Source organism: Helianthus annuus, chromosome 16 (assembly GCF_002127325.2).
Source record: "Helianthus annuus cultivar XRQ/B chromosome 16, HanXRQr2.0-SUNRISE, whole genome shotgun sequence".
Classification (NCBI taxonomy): domain Eukaryota; kingdom Viridiplantae; phylum Streptophyta; class Magnoliopsida; order Asterales; family Asteraceae; genus Helianthus; species Helianthus annuus.
The window spans coordinates 91,250,139-91,275,631 of NC_035448.2; the positions used below are offsets into that span (position 1 = coordinate 91,250,139).

Genomic DNA, 25,493 nt, shown 5'->3' on the forward strand with positions numbered 1-25,493 from the left:
CAATGGAGACATTTTTAAGAAAAAATGATCCCATATGTGCGGTTGATCAGTGCTATGATCGTGCAACAAAACTGCCTTTCAGAAAATTCACTTTGGATCATCAAACCCGTTGATGATTTTGACTTGGCAAAGATGAGTAGGGGTCACATATATATGTTAAATCAACCGAGCATCATCATAATATCTCCGATAGGGATACGAGGTAAACCTTAGAGTACACTGAACAAGTAGAAGGTAGAGACAAGGGGATGGAGGAAGGTGGTGAGGAGGATGAGTCTGAGGATGAGGGACAAACGTTCGCACGACGACACCACAAAGTTTCGAATAATGTAGCTCAGTTTGTGATTGGCCGACGTCGCCCAACCTTTAGTTCATATAACCGTGGACAACATAATGTGTATAACAATGTGTCCGCGGTAATGTCCGAGGTGAGAGAGCGGGAAAAGCAAAGACTCAAGGCTGAGGAAGAATGGGGAGCCTAGCAAACCAAGTATTGGTCGGCTCAGCAGAGTTTTTGGATTGAGCGGGAGGCTCATCGAGTTGCAGAGTTGGCCCATAGGAGGGCGTGGGAGGACGAGCAAGACACCTCCGAATCGAGCAAAACACCTTGGAAGATAGGCGTTGGAGAATGGTGGGCACACAACAACAACTGGCAATTAATAATGTCCACCTTTTACATGACCAAGAATGGCATAAACGTGACCTTGAGGCGGGGCGTGATTATCAACAGTTCGTCCCTTGGACTAACTACGACCCCATTCAGCAGCAACCCCAGTCCGTCCAAAGGGATGTTCATTGGCCTTAAGGTGTGGCATCTAGTTTTATCCCGTTCACGATGCCGTCGCCGGCCGAAGGGGGCCCGCTCGAAAAATTTAGTGAAATGATGTCGGCCCTCACCGGTTACCCGTATCAACTATACCCGTCGGTAGACCCTAACGAGTGTTATCAGCGATAGGGTGAGGTGTGTTCTATGTTGTTGTATATTATTTCTAGTTTTTTTATTTTTCTTTTATTTTTAATTTTAGTTTTCCTTTTGTATTTTCTTTTCTTTTGCATCTTAATTTATTAGTTAAATGAACGTTGTGGGTGTGTTCCCTATATAACCCTCACGAGACCTACTCGTCCTCCTAAGCTATTGGGGGGTTTAAAGGGCTTGTGTGCATGTGCTAAATGCCGTCATGATTACTACGAAAGTGAGTTGGGATTGTTATTGTTGTAAATTATTTTCCACAAATCAAAGTTGAATAACGAATGGCTTGGTAAATTTATTTTCATAAAAATGGTAAAAATAGAGTATCTAATGGCTTTTGATTTCTGTGAGAAGTTCACCTGTACACGAGTATTGAGAATTGTAGGTACAGTTATGTTCGTTTTGGTATGACCATTCGCATGGAAAGATCGAAGAGCACACGAAGAATGAGTAAAACCAGGTGCATACGTTTCCTTTTAACTTTGATTATTTAGTTAGTAGAATAAGTGGAATGGGTCTTTTACATTCTTGTTTGGGGTGAAATTTTGGGAGAAGAGTATTGTCATATCCCTTGTGTTTTGAAAAGCCCCCATCCAAAAAACTACACATTGAGGACAATGTTGAGCTCAAGTGTGGGGATAGGGAGAAAAAGTTAGGATTTTAACCCTTCATTTAAACACCACATTGAGAACAATATTTACCTCAAGTGTTGGGATGGGGAAAATTTCAAAAAAAATATCCTCTTTTGAGCAATCTAAAAAGCATAAGTAACCAAGTCAACAAGTGATTGCATGACCCATTTGGTCTTTTGTCATGGTCAAGTTCCAAATATTAGCAAGATGGGCATTCAATATGCATTTGAATAGAAAATTGCAGGTGGTTATTCGGGAATAGTCCGCCTAAAGAATTAATCATATTATGCACATCACATATCATACCCTTTACCTGTGAGATATTGAGCCACTTTTACACATTACATATATATATATATATATATGTATATATATATATGTATATATATATATGTATATATATATATATGTATATATATATATATATATATATACTAGTCACTTTCCCGCACGATGCGGCGGGAGTGGCAATTTACAATAGTATAATTGTTTACCGTTAGTTTATCCGTCGTCTCATGAAATATTGTATAGTACTTAAGTTAGTTTTCTTATTCGTGATACAATGGCACTGGTTTTTCTGTTTGTTTATCGATTATTTGGTGATCTTCTACAAGAATAGTACAAAACAAAGAAGTAGATGTAATTAAAAACAAGAAGAGTTCAAAACAGTCAAGTAGCTGGACAAAACAATAAAAACACCATGCGGGGAGTCTCTTGTATCTCTTCCTGTTTTACCAATACATCCGTTCGCTTATGACTTTCTTGTACCTTCTCCTCTACTGTACCAGATTTCGACACATAAAAAAATGTTAGACGCCTATAGGTGGTTTAAAATAGTAATTAAAAGGTAATTTCTGGAAGCAAATAAGGCACAAAATCTACTAACTTACCTTCTTTTTTATTCGGATGCGATTAATTAATCACGCAACACTTCCTGGTAGACAACATTTGATGTGTAAACTCCGCTTTGTTTGAATTCTTTGGCGAGATGTACCAACACCTTCGTACTTTGTCTTGAAATCCCTCTTGATAACGCGACATAAAGTTGTCCATGTGAAAATACAGAATCCGGAAGATAAATACCAACGTTCGGAATTGTTTGACCTTGAGCTTTATTAATCGTCATGGAAAAGCTAAGTCGAATTGGAAATTGTTTTCTTTTCAGCTTGAATGGGAACATGTCATCTTCAGAAAGGGTTAGAGGGATTCTTGGCAAAAAAACTCTTTTGCCGGCATGTTGACCGACTGCAATTTCCGCATCAATAACATTTCGCATGAAACCCTTACATATCAATCGCGTGCCATTACACAGGCCATGTGATGGATCGATATTACGTAACAATATTATTGGGCATCCAATTTTTAAACGAAGCTTATGAGGCGGCAAACCACTAACATTTAGCGAGTTTAAGAACTCGACTGGATAGAAGTTGCGCTGATCGTCTTCAGCTTCATCAAAACTGTAATAAACTTTTTCCTCCCCTTGAAAAATTTCAATCATTTGATTATTAATCTCGTCAACACTATCATTTTTAGTGGACAATATTGCTCTAGAGATTATATAATCTAAAGAATATACATTATCTTCAATTGATGGAAAGATGGATGGATCAATTCTTTTATAGCATTTTCTCTGTTGTTGCACTGAATTGTCATGTCATCGGGTATGCGGATATAGTTTCCTTCGATTGGTTCTTTAGTTCCATCGCCGACCCTTAAAAGAAATTTAGAAAACCATGGATCTTTTAGCGCTCTCATATTTATGGTCAACCGCATCTTCTTAGTCAAAGACCAAAGAGGTGACATTCGTACGCTGGAGTCTACAATCTGTGCTCGAGTGCCACGTTTAATAACAGGCAACACTTGTCTGAAGTCACCTCCCATAACCATTATCTTTCCACCAAATGGGAGACTAACACCTATAATGTCTTGGAATGTACGATCGACTGCCTCTATCGCCTGTCGTTTAGCCATCGACGCTTCATCCCATATGATTATTTTGGTAGCCCGAATCAGTTTAGCGGCCCCACTCTGTTTTTTGATATTGCACATTGATTTATTTTCAAGATTAAGAGGAATCTTGAATCTCGAGTGAGCCGTTCTACCTCCTGGCATATTATTAGCCGCTGCACCTGATGAAGCTGTTGCGAGAGCAATAAGACCACGTGACCGAATTTCAGTAAGCAAGGCAATGTACAAAAATGTTTTTCCAGTTCCACCTGGACCATCAATAAAGAACACGCCTGGAAGATCATTATCAACATGCATCATGATCTCATCAAACACGTTTTTTGGTCCGGATTAAGTGAATCTTTGGCACTCAAGTGTTCAGGTTCCAAAACAATCCCATACTCTTCTTGTAACTCACGATAACCTGCATCTTGTAAGTTAACATCATCTGTTATCTTAGGAAGGTCGAACTCATTGAAATTTTTACCCATGGATTGTACCAAGACACTAATTTCGGTAAGAACCATATTTTGAACTCGTTCTATACTGTGACAGTGTAACCGATGATCTTCAGACAGTGAATCAAAGTGGTCATTCCATAACTTTCGAATATCTCCAGGTTGGCAAAAAATCATTATGGTCGCAAATAACCTTCTAAGAGCATTGGGAAACTGAAACGTAGAGGCTTTTTCGAGACATTGTGATAGATATTCATCGTCTTCTATTAAGCCTAACTCAAGAGCTGCTTTCCGAAATGTCGCACACCGTTGACCATTAACTGTGCAAAGATGTTCAAAAGAAGTAGGCCCTCTGACATTTGACAAAAGTAGGCGTAAGTAGTACCTTTCTCCTTCGGCTGGATTAGCGGAAACGATACGTCCTCTTTGTTTTTTACCGAAACGACGACTCCAACGGCGTGTGCTTCCATTCCACGTAAAGTGTTTTGGAAAATCTTTATACAAATGTACCCTTGCTGTTTCATCGTTTCTATTTATCTCAAAAAATGTTGTTAGCATGGTTCTCTTATCCCTTTCCCTATCAACAATATTAGGCATCAAGTCATCATCTCTAAATCTAACCATCTGATTATTTGGGAGATGAAGTTGTAAGGCTAGAACAGCAGGAAAGATTTGAGAAAGAGAGAAGGAAAAAATGCGCCACATAGCCTCTGGGGGCGATATGTAGCGTGCATCTTGAAATCTTTTTATCTCATTAATAACAACCCCTGGCTCACTTTGATCGACTTGAATAACCTGTTTGTCATGTCCTTTATAAACATATTTGAAAAGATATTTCACAGATTTTATACTTGAGCAAACTTCAACATCCATGTAGCAGTTAAACATCATCAAAAGCCTTGGGTTATATGGGACCACCCATCTATTATCAAGTGTTTGTCCTCGTAGGTCCACTTCTATCCCGGTGTCTCTCCTTCGATACAACGGATACGAATCTTCTCCTTGTGTCGTCGGTTCGTTAAATTGTCTAGGATAGCGAAAACGACAAATTTTAGGATCACCCTGCATACAAGGACTGCTTGATCGTAAATTGCCACAAGGACCGTGAATCATGTGCTTGATAACCATCTCATGCAATCTGGGATGTGTTAGTTTGTTAGGAATTTCAGCACACACAACCTTATCATAATGGTCCGCGTTATTGATCTTGTGTTGCGGGTACATGATTAGGAGAAAATGTGTGTGCGGAAAACCCCGCTTTTGAAATTCAATGACATAGACGTATGCCTTAACTTCCCCGAGGATATGTTTCTTGAAGAGTTGATCCTTAAGATCTTCTAATTTAGCCCGGAACACTCTTGAAACAAGGTCTGGACGATTTGTAGCAGTTTGACCAACATGTAAGTTATCACATATCTCATGCCACTTTGGATTACATGTCATTGTAAGGAATACATCAGGCTTGCCGTCATCTTGAACTAACGTCATCGCTTCTAGAAACCGACGTCGCATGTCGCGAGGCCCCCCGATGAAAGATGCAGGCAACACAATTCTTTTCCCGACTCTGTTTGCATGAACCACACCAGTATTGACGCAATCCACAATACCTTGGTACAATTCGGCCCGAATCTTAGCCTGGTTTCTCTCACAAAATTCTAAGCGTGATGTCTTAGTTTTGATGTAAACATCAACCACAAACTGCTGTAGCAGCCTACCACCGAACAAAAGCACATTATCGGTAGATCGAATCTGGAACTTGTAACAGTAGTACTCTCGCATAGCCACGGTTGTTCTACCACTTTGTGTGTTTGCCTCTGAACGATGAAGATGTATTAAAAACAAACAGTTAATAAAAATAAAACGCATTACGCTATTTTTATGATCTTCACTTAAAAAAGGATAACAAATTGTTGGTACCTTCCATTTCTCCTTCGATGTTGTCATTGTTGCGAACCTCATTGATTGATACTCCATGACGTGGTATGTTACCATGCCAACCCGACTCACCATTAGGAAAAAATAGAGGATACGACGATGGATCGTAACAACTGAAGTACGGCTGAATAGTTTGACTATATTCAGACCTACCGTACACAACAATACTTCGTTTATACGAAGTGATATTGTCATTACCTTCAACCCAAATACCAGCAACCTATATAATTGTGAACTATAAGTAAGTAAAATAAGCAATACAATTAAATAATTGCAATTAATATAATATTATATATACCTCCGATGTCGTTGGTCGGTTGTACACCCTTTGGTCAAGTTCAACCGAAGTATTCAAAGTGACTCTATAGTTGTCCAGAGGTCCTAGTTCCGCAAGTCTTCTAAATGTATCGACATATGGGTTTGTAGAAAGAACACGTGTTAAAATCTAAGTAATGTGCCGATCAAGATTTGGCCATCAGAGTCTGTGATCTAACTCAGTATCAGGATCGTAAAAATACAACTGCAAGTACCTAGGGGTCCCATCCCTCGGAACTAATTGGTCGATTCTGTGATATATTCCTTTATGTGCACGAAAAGTATATACGCCGTCTCTCATATTGTTCAATGTATCATCCAATGTCACACCCATTGAGGCAAAAGAAAAATTGGTGTTATAAGCACGGATGTTTTGCCTAAACATATCTCCAATTTCATCTTGAGACGTGAAAAGTCGGTACAATTCCTCTGGAATTTCTAAGTTTGCTAACACAGTTTTCCCACTCATACAACAAAAGGTATCAAATTCATACTGAAATCGTTTTGCTCCACAATTGGGACATGCACCTCGTTCCTTTAAAACACGATGCTCTCCAGGTACACCATTGTAAACAAAATTATAAGGATCATCTTGCACGCTCCCATCTTGGAAGGAAGGTTGATCAATTACTTCAGCAAATTGGGGTAATAAAGTACGCGGATGAATTCGAATACCTAAAAAATTGGTGTATTAAGTAATGAAGGTTGTAAAAGATGTCGAGTTCGAAAAAAAAGAAATCATTGTTAAATAAATAGAAACCTCGTGATGTTCTATGCCTGACTACGTCAATTACAGATGGGAATGTGGTTGTCGGCGTAACATCATCTATCTGGGTTTGGTTGACTTGACTGCCATTTGAAATACGCATTCCATTATCGTTTCGTGTATTAGAACATCCTTTATTGTACTCCTTGCGTTTTATAGTAGAAACACTTGAGGCGTTCTCATTTGTTGTTTGTGTAAATTGAGTAATATTAGTTTGTAAACTTCTTAACGGCGTCCTTTCTGTTGACCTATTACTCATTAAAGATATTGATGAAGCACTTTGGGAGGCATCACCACTCCCAAATTTAGATACTTTGTTATTTCCTTTGCGTGCAGCATAGTATCTTTTGTGATACTCTTTTCGTTTTTCAGCTTTAGTAGATCCGCTCGAGCTAGAAGCATGATTACGATGGTTTGGTTGTCCATTAGTCATTGTAAATTGACAAAGTGACAAATACCTTGCAAATTAAATAAAAGAGAGTTATCATAGATGATGAAATTCTCAAATCATTACAACATTCAAACACATGATTTAGAGAAAAACAAACTGAATGATAACATTGAAATACATAATGATAACATTAAAATACATGACTTAAGCCGAATATCATGACTTAGAGAAAAAAAACACAAATCCTTAAAATATTGACATACATAATGATAATATTAAGTGAAAGCCAAACTAAATACTTGGTGAAACAATGGTCTCCACAAACACCGCACCCTTAAAACCTCGAAACCAAGTAACAGGACAAAAACATTCTAAGGGCTTCATATCCATTTCAATTGTAAACAACTTCCCTAATTTAGTCATCACAAACCAATTACCATTTGTCACATAATGTGTTATATCGCACCACAATGACAATGATATCGGGGGGATCGGAGGACATGATAAGACCTTAATCCAGTAATCCCCTTGTAGCGTCCATAGGTCAATTGTCATCTCAAACATGCCAGTGCTAGCAAACATGTGAAGCTCATTTTTTACATTCACTAAAACACCTTGAACCATTCCTGTAGAAGGAACGGGTGGAAAGCTTATCTCCTTGAACTGCTCCAAATTAACATCAAAACAAATCACCACATTCGTACCTCCAATCCAACATTCGTAAACAATGAAATATAGAGTACCACCACAAAATGTGCCAGCTGACCAATTGAAATGAGGGCTTAGGTACTCTTGTCTTGTTATGAAAGGAATATTTCTCCAGGAGTCTACTTCCCTAGAATAAACATAGATACCAAGTACACCAATCCTACGCTTTATATGCAAGACCTTGTAATCATCATCAGCGTCAACGTACAAACCAACGGCATCAAGGTTATTTATATAGAATCCATGAGAATCAGGGGTTGACAAATGCTTGAAAGCAGTAGTTGTTGGATTCCAAAGAAGCAGCTCGTATGTATGATTCAAGCAAACACACAACAATCCGTTCAAATGTGAAAGTATTGAGACATCATTATTTTGGTGATGGAATGGAAATGTAAGTATGGAGCTTGGCCCATAGTCATTGGATTGAAAGATGATCGGATGAACAGAGCATGTTAGGTCGTCAATTAGTAGAACTCTCTGGTTAGATGAAACTAATGAGCGAGAACAATGTATCCTTACGAAATCTTGTGTTGACAGTAACGCGTACCATTGCTTACATACACTCTTAGAACGGCCTACATCCTTCGCTGGCACCCTCGTTAATATCTCAAACACGATTGTATGAACAGGAAGGTCAGCCATGGTTATACCTTCGTTTAACACAGATAATGAATATTTAGTTGTCCAATCTAAGAAGATTATAGTTTGGTGAAAAATAGGTGTAACCATTACTTGTAAAGCAAGTAATATAACATACTTGTAATATCATATTATAAGATTAGACAAAGTAAAATATACTTCTACAATTACTTCAATGTGAGGGGAAAAAAAAAGCAAAACACGAAACATCAAGAGAGACTTTAATATTCAACAACTAAACATATAACAACACTAAATGTTTCTAACTTAAACACAAACTTGGATAACGATCCATAATTTAAATATCCCGTGCCTCGACCATATCTGGTTCGTACGTAATCGTACTCAACTCCATAGACTTCAAAATATTAACTGAAATAACAAATAAAATATAACTTCTATTAAATTACATGAGCCATTAAATCTAACTAATTTTTAGAATGTTCATGTGTAAAGCATAACATACTATCTGGTAGATGAACCAACTTGACACGCGATACATATATGATAGACTTTTGTTGCACGGCTCGAATGGTATGTATAACATCGGAAGGCTTCAGGGCGGACAAAAACATTTGTATTGTGTGACCACTGTATGTTACGATTTTGGATTAAAGTTCTGCTAATAATAATATTTTCTTACATATAATTTAAATATTATGTTTGTAATATGTTAATAATAAATAATAACTTACGTCTTATCTTGAAGAGAAAGTTCAAAACAACATCGATCATGTTTGCCTTCTATTATTCTCCCAACCACATCTATAACAAAATCAGCCAAATCGTATACACTATATTATACATACATATATAAACTTTTATATATTTAATAAAAAAATATAGATAGAGAATTTATATGTACCAACAATTATTTTTTGAGGTCTCCTGTCATGCTTCAATTCTATAATGGAAGGGACCAATGGATATAAAGAAGCACCCCTTGGAATCGTAAGCATAAGTGAAGAAAGCTTTGTATATTCGTTGATGACAATTTTTTTCTCGGACCAAACTAACACGTAATTCTGGTACTTTGGGTACTCATGATATTTGAGATTCTCAATTTGGAAATGATTTAAGGAAAAAAAACCACCCACCAATGCCGCGTCATTATATATGTGTATCAAATGTTGTAGTACGAACGCAACAATTTTTTGTCTCTAAAAAGAAAAGAAATTTAGTGGTGGAAAAACGCTTACTCGTATAACACAAAGTAAATTAAAATAATGTTCTTAAGTGTTGATCAAGAAAAATAACCACTAATCTCTTTTCATCGACGTCATGCCAAATAAACTCCACCTTAACAAAGATTATATTATACCATGCTCTATCATTTGTTAATGATGAAAATTCTTCAACGGAAAAATGATCAGACATATCCTATTAAGTGTTTAATGTTAGTTAACTAAAAAAATAAAAACTCCAGAAACTTAAATTTAAACTAAAACATGATTAAAATTAAACAACAACTAATTTAAATTTAAACTAATACATAATTAAAACTTACATAATTAAGATTCAAACTAATTCGAGAAAAAAAAACTACAGTCATCATCAAAGTTGTTCTAAGGTTCCCAAACCATTTCTTCATCCAATGGTGGTTCGTAAACCGCCCCAGGGTCAGTTTCGTACCCTTCAGCCCAGCTCGGTAGTTCTTGTGTTTGACTGTGGTTTTCCACATAAGGGGGGTTTGAAGGTGGAGGATGCATAGGTAGTATAGGAGTGTTTGCCACCGGACGATGATGCCCATCCTCAATTTGTAGTCCACCAAATTGTAGTTGAGCGAATGTATAGTCATACGCCCAATTCAACTCTTCATCCGTCCAACCAAATGGATCATCGTGTTCAAGGTTTGTCACCGGATGAGGGTTTGCCACCGGAGGTGGGTTTGACACCGGAGGTGGGTTTAACATCGGACGAAAAGGGTTTCTAACTTCAGGGTTTGATGTTAAAGAGTTTGAATCAGGAAGGTTTAAATGGCGACGGGATGATCGTTCATGGTTTGTTGATCCTTGTGGTTCAATGGGAATTGGATAACCACCACCCATACCTCTCAATTGATATTTGTTTGGAGTGATTTATAAACTGAAAAATACAATTTTGATTGTATATAAAGATCAATTTTAAAGGAAATAAAAATAGTTTGATTAAATATAAAAAAAGGATTGTGTAAACTTAAACATACAATTTTTATTGGATATAAAGATCAGTTTTCTTACCATGTTAAAAATTAACATCAAAGTAAACTGAACCACAAGGATTGTGTAAACTTAAAAACAAAATTTTTTATTGTAACATTTTTAACATCAAAGTTAAGTCAAATGTTTATTGGATTTATATTTTTTTTGACCAAAAGAAATGGAAGCAAGTGCTGAACACGGCCTTTTGTGCCTGAGGATAGGCCCGTATGAGGGGAAGCCCATATATTAAATTACATGATTATTCGATAAAACGTGTGCCCTTTTTAACATCTTCTAGTAATAATCATTTTGTTTTTATTGATAATATTAAATTTAAAATTTATAGAATAGATTTTAATGCTAAAGACAAAGATAACCGATAATAATATATTAATTGTTATAATCATATATTAATTATTAAAATCTAAAAACATATATTAGCGTTTTAAATATTTAAAAAGATAAAGATTTTGTAAGTCTATATAGTAAAAGTACATCAATTTAAATGGTTACGATGAATAATATTAACACTAATTTGAGTGAATATTTGCATACTAAATTTAATGTTAACATCGGAATCAAATGTTTGTCCTACATGAAAACATAATATTGAACCCAGGCAGTAAAACAAAGTTGTGTATTTGTAAATATAGCATATAATATAAGTTATTGTAAAAAAATTACGACATAATTTTTTTAGTTTAATAGTCCAAAAATACATTTAATTAAAAATAAAGAAATAAAATTTTAATTTATTGGTATCAAATAGTTGAAAAAGTTCCTGTTATATTAATGAACGGAAATGTTTGTACAATTCTTTTTTTATGTTTTTTATTTCACTTTTAAATATATTTGAGATGATTCGTTCGTCTACCTACCATTAGTTTGTTATCGTATTGGATATTCATTTTTTAATAAAAAAAATTGTACAATTTTAATCAAACGCGATGTTTGACAATAGTTAAATTATAAAATATCAAAATATTAGAATCTAAAAGAAAATACTATAATATTATATTGATGAATAAAAAAATAAGGAAAGAGTTATAAAAAAAAGTAGTATAGATTAATAATGAAATACAGTGTTGGACATTAATAATGAAATTGCTAAAGTACTTTTTTATTGAATTAACGGTCTAGCTCCGCCACTAAAAAATTATTTAACTAAATGGGTACTTTAAAAAATATTTACCAAAATAGGTGTTGGGTGAAGATCATTTCAGAACCCTATATTTTTTTAGAACTTGCAGAACTTATCTGAATCATTAGATCATTTGATCAAGTGCTAATATAGAAGGTGGCATTTTAGTAATAATCTAGATCTTTTAAGGATAATATATTAAATAGAAAAGGGTAATTTATGGATATCAGAGAAAAAAAAATCAAAACACCAAATGTTTCCTATTAATATGGTTATTAGTTATCATTTTCTTTTATCTCTATTATTATATTTCTCTCTAGTCTACTTTTGTTATTTACGGAATTGAAAGATCTAATGTTACGCATGTAAAATTAACTCTAAATGATAGAATATGGAATTGCATATGAAAGCTCTCTTTGGTCTGCTATGTTGAGGTAACTTTGAGATATCTCAATAGCTCTAATCGATAGAACATGTGAAAATATATTTTCTTCTTTGTGGTGGTTATTGCATTTTTACTTAAATAAATGATATTTTGATTGATTATTTTGAATCGATATATGACTAAGTTTTTGGTAAATTACGGTAAATAGATATTTTTGTCAACTCAAGAAGATTCAAGGTTTTAATTTAGTTTCATTGCTCTCAAAAAGTTTTTATTTTTCTTTGTTCTTTTCTATTATGAACATTCTCATGTTACGTATGTAAATAATTTACTTACCTATATGTAAAACAAAGTTACACATACGTGGTTAGTTAACTTACACGTATATTTTTCTTTGTTCTTTTCTATTATGAACATTCTCATATTACGTATGTAAATAATTTACTTACATATATGTAAAACAAAGTTACACATACGTAGTTAGTTAACTTACACGTATGTTAATAATTATGTGGTGTATATATGTATAAAAGGTTCTAGGTGTCACACCCTGGCTTTGCGGAAGCGTGGTTAATTTGTGTGACTTCTTAATACCATAGCTTAATCATAACAAAGCTATATGAATTTAAAAACCATGCAAGACATCCATAAGTTTTTGAAAACATCATACAATACCATTGTTTTTAACATGCAACCATATCCTTGTTTAGTAACATTACAACTTATAACAAAACATAAACGTGATTTAGGGATTGTGTCTTGTCCAGGTAAGAGACACAACCCTAAACCCTGATGACTTCATGACCAGTGCAGCGGAAAACGTTCCATACCGTGCCAGATCCGTTTAATTTCCTGAAATACATGTGAGTTGAAAAATCAACAATAATGTTGAGCGAGTTCACGTGTAGGTGAGTATGTAAAACATTTGTGAGTATAAAAATAGTTGTGGTATGTAGCAGTGTAAGAGGACTTGTGATCACCAATGGTTTGCAAGGCCACTGACATATGTGAAGTGCAAATAGGGAGACTCAAACCTAGCAGATTTCGCCACGGCAAAGTATGTGGACAAAGTCACCCCACGGTCCGTTTCTAGTTTGGCCGGGGGCTGGGCTCGCTACACCCAGATAGATCTACCGCTCCTGTCCCTCGGTCCCTCCATGAGGACTAATGGCCCCATGTTGTTCCTATCCACTCACATGATCGTATAACACCTCCTTACGTTAAACATACCGTTGTAAAGTACTCGTAAATCATAGTAACATGTATTTCACCCCCGCAGTTAAGTAAACTGAAAACAGTTAGAGAAAAGGGGGACATGAACTCACAGTGAATGCGTATCTCTACCAAGTAATCCGAATGTCCGAAGCTGTGCAACGACCTACAGGTGCTAATTCTATTAGACGGATGGCCGTGCCTTAGCTTTATAACTTACATTTTTAGGAGACGGTTAGACAACCGTTTCGTGTACATACTTGGTATTTTACTTTCCTTCCCAAGGATGGGGGATTTAAATACATGTGTATTTATACTATCTCATTAAGTCCCACTTAATATATTTTTATTTCTCATTCCAAAATATAATTATTTTTCTCAAAAATAATATATTTTCTCTTTACATAATACTTTCCAAAATAATACGTTGACAACATACGTGTCGGTGAATATTTCCGCGTAATGCGTAAGTTACGTTTTAATGATTAGGTGGTAATAGAAATTACCGTTGTAACTTTTATGCTTGTCGTATAAGCGTTGGTATTATTTTGGTTTGACAAGTTAGTAAATATTATTTTTTACTCTAAAAATAATATTTATACATTTTCACAAAATAATCATAAACAGTGTTGTGACAAAATATATTTACCGAATATATATTTATCATGTTTAGTTTTGTGAAAATCCCACCTCCGATTATTTATAAATAAAGTTGTGGCGAAATATATTTGAAAACATGTCAAAGTAGTCTAACACTTGTAAATAATTCTAAGTGTTAGATTTTAGGAAAATTTCGCCAGAGTTTCCCCTGTAACTGGAGGTGGCCACGCTTTCAAGCGTATCATTTTCTTTTACAAAATCACTTCTTTTATTTCAATCAATCAATTTCCAACATAATAAACAAGTTTCAACACTTCAAATTTGTAGACTAGTATGTGAAATCGCATCGTTTCATGAACTTGTAGTTCTTCCAAAAACCATGGTGTAGATCTCGTTATAATTTATGGATCTAGGTATAAAATGATCTAGTCTTATAAAAACCCAGTTGTTATAACAGTTCTTTCTTTACAACTTCCTGACAACTTTTGTAAAAATGGTTATTTTGTCGGATCTTTCGTTTCACAAGTGTTTATACACTTGTAGACTATAAAAATCACAATTGTTAACATGTTATACAACTTTTATAAAACATGATTTTCTCAACACCCGGTCCTACGAATATACCACTTGTACATACGTAGATCGGCTCGTTTTAAATACTATTTTTCATGTTAAAACACTTTTACACAAGTTCATGTTTCCCGTGTGGTGGAGTTTCACCTTTTAACCCTCGGACCGCTAGAAACAAGCTTATGTTAAGATACGGGATCTTAACAAAGTCGGGTTAAACGATGATAAGAGCCACCACATCATAGATCGGGCCTTAACAATCAACATATTCAAATACTACGACATTTACACGCGTTATGACCTTTTATCCAACGATTTTCATGTTTTAGTAGACTTTTTAGATTCAAGAAGTGGGTTACCGACTTTTATCCGTCAAAAATCCTTTTAACCACTTTAGATATGATTAAAAACGAGTTTTAAACAATATACCTCTAGCTCAAGGCTAGGGAAGAATCTAGTCGAAAACGGCGTGGATAAAAGCAAATGCACGAGGTCCTTTAGCTTCCGTTTGCTCCAAGCTTCGTTGTACGTGATCCCCGACACTAGTATATGCTTGGAATGGATGAAGCAAAACCGAAAAATGGATGGATAAGTGTGGGTGTGTTCGGCCGAGAGGGGGAGACAAGAGAGAGTGAGAGTTGGTGATTCTTGAGTGTGTGTTCTTGTGAGTGAGAGAGAGAGTTATTTATAGAGATTTCAAGCTCCATCGTCCAACGGTTCTCGAGTCGTTTAGATGTCCGCGTAATCAAATATAAAATATTAAAAGTGTACTTGTCTAGTTCCATTCCAATGGAACCGGCCCAAGGGGTGTGGGGTCGCCCGGTTGGGTCTCGATCGTTCAGTTATAGTTCAGTTAAGTTAAAGTCGGTTACTTTAAGGTCTAACCCCGTTAGTTGTTTAATGTGTTATATTGCGGGTGTTAGGGTAATCAGGGACCCTAACTGGCTCAGAAAAATACCAATAATAATCCTGGCAATATTTTTATGTTCCGGGTATTGTCCGGTTGTTCGGTCGGATAGGAATCCGTTAAAGTGCTTAAGATATCCTTTAAGCGTCGTAAGTAATATTTTTAGCGACACAACTTATTCAGCAAAGTGTCAGGAATAATTCCTTGTATTTTGGCACTTTATTAATTAGCTAGAAGCTAGTGTGTAAATAAAAGTGCTGTGTTTCGTGCTTAAAGTACGTTTTAGGCACATCCAATTTCCGTATCTTGTTCCTAGAGACGCAACTATTCAACCCTTGTATCCCTACACACACTATGGGTGTAGTAAAATAATTCTGGCTCATTCAGGCCTTTAGAGGCAGTGTCTGCCTGATGCTGGTTATATCAGCATGTTCACTGTGTATCCGTTTAGTGCTACTGTGCTTCTTGTGCATCAAGTTTGTCACTAAAGTTCAGTAAATAAATAATGTAGTGACGGAAATCAAAGTATGATGCAGATATGTACAAGTACCAACAATCAAGTAGCAGTTTATCAGAAATCTCAGTTAAGCACAGTAATTAGGCAACAGTTAATAGCTAATTAAGTCGTACGGATACCTGGTTTTGTGAGGGTTGTCACATTCTCCCCCCGTTAAATAAATTTCGTCCCGAAATTTAAGTTCTGCTTGTAGATGCAGAGTTTTTAGGAAATAAGTGGGGGTATTTCTCTTTCATCCGGTCCTCACGCTCCCAGGTGTATTCAGGACCATGTCTGGCATTCCAGCGAACCTTGACGAGTTTGACACTGCTCCGGCGGGTCCTGTTAACTTTCCAATCTGTGACCTCGACAGGTGCTTCTACGAAGTGGAGCGTGTCGTCAACATGAATCTCGTCGATAGGAATGGCAACGTCAACTTGAGTTGGACTCTTCTTTAAATTGGATACATGAAATGTATCGTGAACACCATTTAGTTCAGCAGGTAGGTCCAACTTGTATGCTACGGTTCCAATTCTTTCTAGAATTCTGAAAGGACCAATGTAGCGTGGATTTAACTTCCCACGCTTCCCAAAGCGTGCCACCCCTTTCCAGGGTGATACCTTCAATAACACCATCTCTCCAACTTGAAAATCCATATGTTTTCGGTTTGGATCCGCATAGGCCTTTTGTCTGTGGCGAGCGGCTTCGATGCGTTTAAGAATCTGCGCAATCTTGTCTGTCGTCTCTTGGACGATTTCGGGACCGGCAAGCTGCCTATCACCTGCGTCAGCCCAACATAGTGGTGATCGACACTTGCGTCCGTATAGGGCTTCAAAAGGCGCGACACCAATACTGGTGTGGTAGCTGTTGTTGTATGAGAATTCGACCAAAGGTAAGTGTTTATCCCAGCTACCGCCCAAATCCATAGCACATGCTCTCAGCATGTCTTCCAAAGTCTGTATCGTTCGCTCGCTCTGGCCGTCAGTTTGCGGATGGAACGCAGTGCTCAGATTCAATTGTGAGCCAAAAGCTTCTTGGAAGGATTGCCATATCCTCGACACAAACCTTCCGTCTCTATCAGAGATGATCGAGAGGGGTACTCCATGTCGTGCTACGATCTCTCTCAAGTAAATTTCCGCAAGTTTACTAGTACTGTCTTTCTCCTTGATTGGCAGAAAGTGTGCGGACTTTGTTAGGCGGTCAACAATCACCCAAATCATATCATGGCCTCTTGGCGTTCTTGGCAGTTTTGTAACAAAATCCATTGAGATTTGTTCCCATTTCCACTTGGGAATCTCAGGTTGTTGCAGAAGTCCCGAGGGCTTCTGGTATTCTGCCTTGACCTTAGCGCACGTTAAACATTTGCTCACGTAAATAGCAACGTCGCCTTTCATCCTAGGCCACCAATAGTAATTTTTGAGATCTTGGTACATCTTATCCGATCTCGGGTGGATAGAGTACCGTGACTTGTGCGCTTCATCGAAAATAACTTCCCTTAATTCACCAAATAGAGGAACCCAAATCCTTTTCCCAAAACATAACGTTCCTTCCTCGTTTGGCACCAATATCTTCTCCATCCCACGGAGATACTCTTTCTCAAGGTTCTCCTTCTTGAGAGCTTCTTTCTGTGCTGCACGAACGCGCGAGGAGAGATCGGTTTGGATTATCATTTCCATAGCCCTAACCCTTAGGGGCTTGATCCTTTCCTTACGACTTAGGGCATCGGCGACTACATTCGCCTTCCCTGGGTGATACTTTATCTCGCAGTCGTAATCATTCAATAATTCAACCCATCGTCTTTGCCTCATATTCAACTCCTTCTGGTTGAATATATGCTGTAGGCTTTTGTGATCTGTGAAGATTGTGCACTTCGTACCATACAGGTAGTGTCTCCAGATCTTTAGTGCAAAAACCACTGCGCCTAGCTCCAAATCATGAGTGGTATAGTTCCTTTCGTGCACCTTCAGTTGGCGTGATGCGTAAGCGATGACCTTTTGACGTTGCATCAACACACAACCCAATCCCTGACGCGATGCGTCGCAATATACCACAACATCGTCGGTACCTTCCGGTAGAGCTAAGATTGGCGCGTTACAAAGCTTATCCTTCAATATCTGAAATGCTTCATCCTGTTTGATTCCCCAATCAAACGTCTTGTCCTTCTGCGTGAGGAGCGTCAAAGGTTGAGCGATTTTCGAGAAGTCCTCGATGAACCTCCGATAGTAGCCAGCCAAACCCAAGAATTGTCGAATCTCGGTTGGCGTTGTGGGCGTTTCCCAATTCTTGATTGCCTCGATCTTGGTGGGATCAACATGAATTCCATCCCCATTAACCACATGTCCAAGAAACTGGACTTCGCGTAGCCAAAACTCGCACTTAGAGAACTTGGCGTACAACTGTTCCTTCTTTAGCAGCTCCAGAATGGCTCTAAGATGCTGCTCGTGTTCAGCCTTTGACTTGGAATAAATTAGGATGTCATCAATGAATACAATCACGAATTTATCCAGGTATGGCTTACAAACTCGGTTCATCAAATCCATGAACACTGCAGGTGCGTTTGTTAAACCAAACGGCATAACTAGAAACTCATAGTGCCCATATCGAGTTCTGAAAGCTGTTTTCGGGATGCTTTCCTCCTGTATCCTTAGTTGATGGTATCCAGATCGAAGATCGATCTTTGAATAGAAGCTTGAACCTTGAAGCTGGTCAAACAGATCATCGATTCTTGGCAGGGGATACCTATTCTTGATTGTTAGCTTGTTCAATTCTCTGTAGTCGATGCACATACGGAAACTACCATCCTTCTTCTTGACAAACAAAACTGGAGCTCCCCAAGGTGAGAAGCTTGGTCGGATAAAACCCTTATCTAACAACTCTTGAAGTTGCGTCGACAATTCCTGCATCTCAGACGGAGCAAGTCTGTATGGTGCCTTAGCCACAGGCGCATCACCTGGAACTAAGTCGATGCGAAACTCCACTTGCCTTTGAGGTGGCAAGCCAGGCAAGTCTTCTGGAAAGACTTCTGGGTATTCCCTCACGACAGGGATGTCTTCGATCTTCGGCTCAGCAGCCTTCTTATCCACAATGTGTGCTAGAAAAGCAACACATCCTTTCCTCAAACACTTCCTTGCTTTCAGGCAGCTAATCATCTTTAACGGCGTCTCACGCTTCTCCCCATGAACCACAATGGTCTCACCATCATCGGTCGGGATACGAATAATCTTCTCGTGACAAACTATCTCCGCCTTGTTGCTTGATAACCAATCCATCCCTACTACCACGTCGAAGCCTCCGAACTGGACTGGTAGTAGATCGAGAGCAAACTCACGCTCTCCTAATTCGATTACGCAACCTCTAATCACTTCATTGGCTTCCACTAACTTCCCATTTGCTAATTCGATCGAGTAAGGAATATCTAACTTACTAGCGGCTAAACCAAGCATGTTTCTAAATTCTAGCGATATGAAGCTATAATCGGCACCAGTATCAAACAAAACGGATGCATAGCGATGATTTACAGGGAACGTACCAGTGACAACGTTGGGATCCTGGCGTGCTTCCCGTGCACCGATCTGGAACACCCTTCCATGGGCTTGGTTCAATCCCGGGCAATCCTTCTTGAAGTGCCCAATGTCACCGCAATGAAAACATCCTAATCTTTTTCCACTCCCCGCACCGTCCCCAACTGGCGGGTTGTTTTGATTGGCAGTTCCGGCTTGATTTGCATTGTAGCCTCGGTTATTCCTTTGTGGGCGATTTCCCAAACCACCACGATTATCGTTTCTATTCATATATCCTCCCTGGCCTCCCCGGCCTGCACTAGCCCAACATGATTCCTTTGAGTGGCCCGGTTTTCCACAAGATTCACAAACTTTCACGTTACAATTGCCAGTATGGTGGCGTTGGCAGTTGTTGCATTTGGGCTGGGTGCCCTGGTACCCTTTCCCTTTCTTGGTACTACCAGCTGATTTTCCTTTCTTTACTGCCATACTGACGCCTTGTTTGAAGTTTGAAAACTTCCTTTTGTTATCTCCTGAGGACTCAACGTGAGTCTCTGTCTTCTTCGCCTTGACTTCATTAAACTTGTTTAAACGAATTGCCTCCTCAGTGAGAGCCACGCTCAAATCAATGGCTTCCGTAATAGTTGCCGGTTTGGAGGAGGTCACCATGCTAATGATTTGGGGAGCTAATCCCCAAATGAAGCGCTCAATTCGCTTGTATTCAGGCGTGACCATATAAGGAACCACTTGAGATAGGTCATGAAACCTCTGGACGTATTCTGCAACCTTTGGTCCATCCATCTTTAGGTGCCAAAATTCAGTCTCCAACCTTTGAATTTCTGCGCGGGAACAGTACTTCTTGCGCATAAGCTCTTTCAATTCGGCCCAAGTCAGGGCGTAGGCGGCAGCTTCGCCTAGTGTTTGCACTTGTAAGTTCCACCAAGATAGGGCTCTGTCTAGAAACAGCCCTGAGATGTAAGTGACCTGCTGGTCGAGCGCACATTTGCTCATGCGGATGGTGGAATCAGTCTTCTCTGCCCAGCAAACGAAAGCAACAGCACCACCTGTGCCGTCGAAGTTGATGGGCTTACAGTCCAAGAACTGTTTGTAGGTGCACCCATGAGGAGGATTTTGGTTGCCGTTAATGTTCGAGCTACTTCCGCTTGGTCCTCCTTGCGAGGCAGCATACTGAGCAATGGCGGCAACAATAACTTGCTGTAGTTCTTCAGGAGTAGTGGGCATCGGCTGCGGTTGACGTCTTGGTGCCATCTTCTAAAGATGCGTACGTCGATTAGGCCAAAGTAAACATACGTATATAGTAATAGTAATAGCATATAACATCTCATGTTATCAATATATCACACACAACATCCCATGTCCCAGCATCCCATGTCACAAATATCATACACACAACATCCCATGTCCCAACATCCCATGTTGCAAATATCATACTTACAACATCCCATGTCCCAACATCCCATGTTGCAAATATCATACATACAACATCCCATGTCCCAACATCCCATGTTGCAAATATCATACTTACAACATCCCATGTCCCAACATCCCATGTTGCAAATATCATACATACAACATCCCATGTCACAAAACATAAATAAGCAATCAAGTGAATCAGATATGGTGAGAATACGGCGATTGTTATATATATCGAGACCATAATGTGGTAAGGGTATCAGTACGTCACTGTATCATACAATCACAAATCAAATAGGGGCTACATCACCCCTGTCAAAACAATATCACATCAGTGTCACATACATCCAGTGCATCAACAAATATCAACAAAAATCAGTATCGTCAGATGGTCTCCAAAAGGCTGTGCAGTCACAATCGCGGTCGTCTCACCATCGCCTACCACTACGGTACCAATGAGCCCTATGCGGATGGGGGTGGAGGAGGGGGAAAGTGAGTGTAGAGTAAGCGGCGTAAATGAAGCCAATCCTCCTCCATCGCCTGCTGAGTGCGAATAACAGATGCAATCTGCTGCTCCATAGTCGTAAGTCGGGCAGCAAAGTCAGGAGGTAATGATCGAACAGGCTGAAAAGATGAAGATTTCTGACCAAGATATGGACCAAAAGATAACTGAGCTCTCTCGAGCTCCTGGAGTCGCTGTGTATGGGAATCATGCTGATGGACAAAGGACATCAAGACGTCCTCAATGGTATGTCCCATATGGAATGGATGATATGGATCAGTGGGTGGCATCGGTGAGGAAGATGACCAAAGTAATGGCGTGCTGGTAAGATCGATAGGTGCAACAGAAGATGGGATAGATGCTATCTGAGGCATGAATGGCATGGTCATCGGTACATGACCGAAAGGGTGGGCTGAAGAGCCCTCTCCAGGCCCCGCTGGAGGAATAAATGATGGGATCTGAAATGAGAAATCAGTATGATGTGTGCCAGTGTGATGTGGGGGAAACGGTGGAACATCCTCGTCCGCCGGTATCCACCCGTGCTGTGCCTCCTCATCTGGAGGATCCATGTGCTCAGCAAAAAGAGCGTGCTCGGGCTCGATGGGTAAAGGATCGATAGGAGCAATAACGGGGTCAACAGGTGCAATATCAGGATCGACAGGATCAATAACAGGATCAGCAGGTATGTCACCAACGGGTAAAGGAACAATGGGATCAGCAGCAACATGATCGCCCTCGATCACAGGAACATCTACAGGGGGATCAGCATCAACAGGCTCAAGAGGAAAATCAGCATGAACAGGGTCATGCTCAGGTAAAGGGTCAAAAGCAGCTGCCTGCTCTGGGGCTATGGCAGGCTCAGGGTCGTCGAACGCCATGTCAAAGTCAAAATCTGGATCAATGGGACCGATAGGGTCAGCAGGATCAACAGGGTCCTCTACAAGCTGGTCCATATGAACATACTCAATATCACGGTCAGGATCAAATCCTGGAGGGAAAACAGGATCCGAATCCTCAATATCATCGTGCTCGAAAGCGAAACTCGGAATAGGGGCGGCAGAAGATGCCTGGTCAGGGTCCGAGTCATGAACAAAGTGCTGAGTGCTCACCTCGTGAGACGGAGCAGAAGCCACAGACTCAAAAGAGTCTGGTACTGGTGAGTGGACGGGCGAGTCTCCAGCTGGGGCATCAGCAATCATCAAGAGACCGCCTGCAGGTAGAGGAGCTACGTCAGGAGCCTCGTCCTCAAATGGCTCGTCCTCGTACAGATCGATGTCGCCGTCGGCATCGGCGTCTGGCAAAAGCTCATACGCAGGGTAAGAAGCAAGAGGAATCGGAGCTGGAATCACAACAAGGGGAAGATACTCAGCAGGATCGCCATCAATAGGCTCATAGGCACCCTCGGGTAAAGCGAAGGGCAAGGAGTCATCAGTATGCTCATCAATGCCGTCGGGTAGAGCGAACGGCTGGAAGTCGTCATCATCTGTGCTCGTATAATCTGAGGTATGCACCTCATGCTCCGATGACACAATGTCATCCGACACCATGGGTAGAGGTCCAGTAGTATCCGAGTCTCCGGTATCTGATGTATCCATGTGTCTGTAACACAATCATAGAATAAGCACGAAAATCAGTAAATCAAATAGTCACATAAGTTACCAGATAATAATCACATAATCCACCTAGTCCCACTAGCCTCCCAGCCTCCCAGACTGTCCTTCCTAGTCTCACTAGCCAACACTCCTAGTCCCACTAGCCTCCCAGCCTCCCAGACTGTCCTTCCTAGTCTCACTAGCCAACACTCCTAGTCCCACTAGCCTCCCAGCCTCCCAGACTGCCCTTCCTAGTCCCACTAGGCAACACTCCTAGTCCCACTAGCCTCCCAGCCTCCCAGACTGTCCTTCCTAGTCCCACTAGGCAACACTCCTAGTCCCACTAGCCTCCCAGCCTCCCAGACTGTCCTTCCTAGTCCCACTAGTCAACACTCCTAGTCCCACTAGCCAACACTCCTAGTCCCACTAGTCCGAACCTCAGCCTCCCAGACTGAGCCTAGAATAATGAATAAAATGTGCTCAACATTTGTTTATAAAAACGTTTTGGATCTGGACTTAAGTGGTATGCAGTAAAAATGTTTTCGTGAGAGCCCTAGTGATCATAGTCTAGACTCGAGAAGGAATCCTAGTTCGCTATGATCAGAGCTCTGATACCAAGCTGTCACACCCTGGCTTTGCGGAAGCGTGGTTAATTTGTGTGACTTCTTAATACCATAGCTTAATCATAACAAAGCTATATGAATTTAAAAACCATGCAAGTCATCCATAAGTTTTTGAAAACATCATACAATACCATTGTTTTTAACATGCAACCATATCCTTGTTTAGTAACATTACAACTTATAACAAAACATAAACGTGATTTAGGGATTGTGTCTTGTCCAGGTAAGAGACACAACCCTAAACCCTGATGACTTCATGACCAGTGCAGCGGAAAACGTTCCATATCGTGCCAGATCCGTTTAATTTCCTGAAATACATGTGAGTTGAAAAATCAACAATAATGTTGAGCGAGTTCACGTGTAGGTGAGTATGTAAAACATTTGTGAGTATAAAAATAGTTGTGGTATGTAGCAGTGTAAGAGGACTTGTGATCACCAATGGTTTGCAAGGCCACTGACATATGTGAAGTGCAAATAGGGAGACTCAAACCTAGCAGATTTCGCCACGGCAAAGTATGTGGACAAAGTCACCCCACGGTCCGTTTCTAGTTTGGCCGGGGGCTGGGCTCGCTACACCCAGATAGATCTACCGCTCCTGTCCCTCGGTCCCTCCATGAGGACTAATGGCCCCATGTTGTTCCTATCCACTCACATGATCGTATAACACCTCCTTACGTTAAACATACCGTTGTAAAGTACTCGTAAATCATAGTAACATGTATTTCACCCCCGCAGTTAAGTAAACTGAAAACAGTTAGAGAAAAGGGGGACATGAACTCACAGTGAATGCGTATCTCTACCAAGTAATCCGAATGTCCGAAGCTGTGCAACGACCTACAGGTGCTAATTCTATTAGACGGATGGCCGTGCCTTAGCTTTATAACTTACATTTTTAGGAGACTGTTAGACAACCGTTTCGTGTACATACTTGGTATTTTACTTTCCTTCCCAAGGATGGGGGATTTAAATACATGTGTATTTATACTATCTCATTAAGTCCCAGTTAATATATTTTTATTTCTCATTCCAAAATATAATTATTTTTCTCAAAAATAATATATTTTCTCTTTACATAATACTTTCCAAAATAATACGTTGACAACATACGTGTCGGTGAATATTTCCGCGTAATGCGTAAGTTACGTTTTAATGATTAGGTGGTAATAGAAATTACCGTTGTAACTTTTATGCTTGTCGTATAAGCGTTGGTATTATTTTGGTTTGACAAGTTAGTAAATATTATTTTTTACTCTAAAAATAATATTTATACATTTTCACAAAATAATCATAAACAGTGTTGTGACAAAATATATTTACCGAATATATATTTATCACGTTTAGTTTTGTGAAAATCCCACCTCCGATTATTTATAAATAAAGTTGTGGCGAAATATATTTGAAAACATGTCAAAGTAGTCTAACACTTGTAAATAATTCTAAGTGTTAGATTTTAGGAAAATTTCGCCAGAGTTTCCCCTGTAACTGGAGGTGGCCACGCTTTCAAGCGTATCATTTTCTTTTACAAAATCACTTCTTTTATTTCAATCAATCAATTTCCAACATAATAAACAAGTTTCAACACTTCAA

The 25,493-nt window shown here is 39.1% G+C and overlaps 4 protein-coding genes across 4 annotated transcripts; all 4 read right to left on the reverse strand.

Moving 5' to 3' along the window:
- Positions 1-2,518: 2,518 nt before the first annotated feature.
- On the reverse strand, positions 2,519-3,103 carry LOC110944756 (ATP-dependent DNA helicase PIF1-like). The gene has a single exon (XM_022186404.1). It carries the CDS (start codon positions 3,101-3,103, stop codon positions 2,519-2,521), a length of 585 nt encoding a protein of 194 aa, XP_022042096.1.
- A 65-nt stretch (positions 3,104-3,168) lies between these two features.
- On the reverse strand, positions 3,169-3,873 carry LOC110944757 (ATP-dependent DNA helicase pif1-like). The gene has a single exon (XM_022186405.1). The coding sequence runs from the start codon at positions 3,871-3,873 to the stop codon at positions 3,169-3,171; it is 705 nt and encodes a 234-aa protein (XP_022042097.1).
- LOC110944758 lies at positions 3,870-7,459 on the reverse strand. The gene is made up of 5 exons (XM_022186406.1): positions 7,021-7,459; positions 6,476-6,935; positions 6,244-6,343; positions 5,928-6,165; positions 3,870-5,824 (listed from the first exon to the last, which is right to left on the reverse strand). Exons 1-5 carry the CDS (start codon positions 7,457-7,459, stop codon positions 3,870-3,872), a joined length of 3,192 nt encoding a protein of 1,063 aa, XP_022042098.1.
- Positions 7,460-7,708: 249 nt separating this feature from the next.
- Positions 7,709-8,767, reverse strand: LOC110944759 (putative F-box only protein 15). Its single transcript, XM_022186408.1, has one exon. It carries the CDS (start codon positions 8,765-8,767, stop codon positions 7,709-7,711), a length of 1,059 nt encoding a protein of 352 aa, XP_022042100.1.
- Positions 8,768-25,493: the final 16,726 nt, after the last annotated feature.

What these genes read in the sequence shown, in the direction of transcription:
- LOC110944756 (XM_022186404.1), bottom strand. Translation starts at nt 3,103, where the DNA reads ATGATTGAAATTTTTCAAGGGGAGGAAAAAGTTTATTACAGTTTTGAT.
- LOC110944757 (XM_022186405.1), bottom strand. Translation starts at nt 3,873, where the DNA reads ATGATGCATGTTGATAATGATCTTCCAGGCGTGTTCTTTATTGATGGT.
- LOC110944758 (XM_022186406.1), bottom strand. Translation starts at nt 7,459, where the DNA reads ATGACTAATGGACAACCAAACCATCGTAATCATGCTTCTAGCTCGAGC. An exon ending in ACCGACCAACGACATCGGAG is followed by an intron (nt 6,166 to 6,243) that starts GTATATATAATA and finishes ACAATTATATAG; the next exon opens with GTTGCTGGTATTTGGGTTGA. An exon ending in CATCGAAGGAGAAATGGAAG is followed by an intron (nt 5,825 to 5,927) that starts GTACCAACAATT and finishes TTCATCGTTCAG; the next exon opens with AGGCAAACACACAAAGTGGT.
- LOC110944759 (XM_022186408.1), bottom strand. Translation starts at nt 8,767, where the DNA reads ATGGCTGACCTTCCTGTTCATACAATCGTGTTTGAGATATTAACGAGG.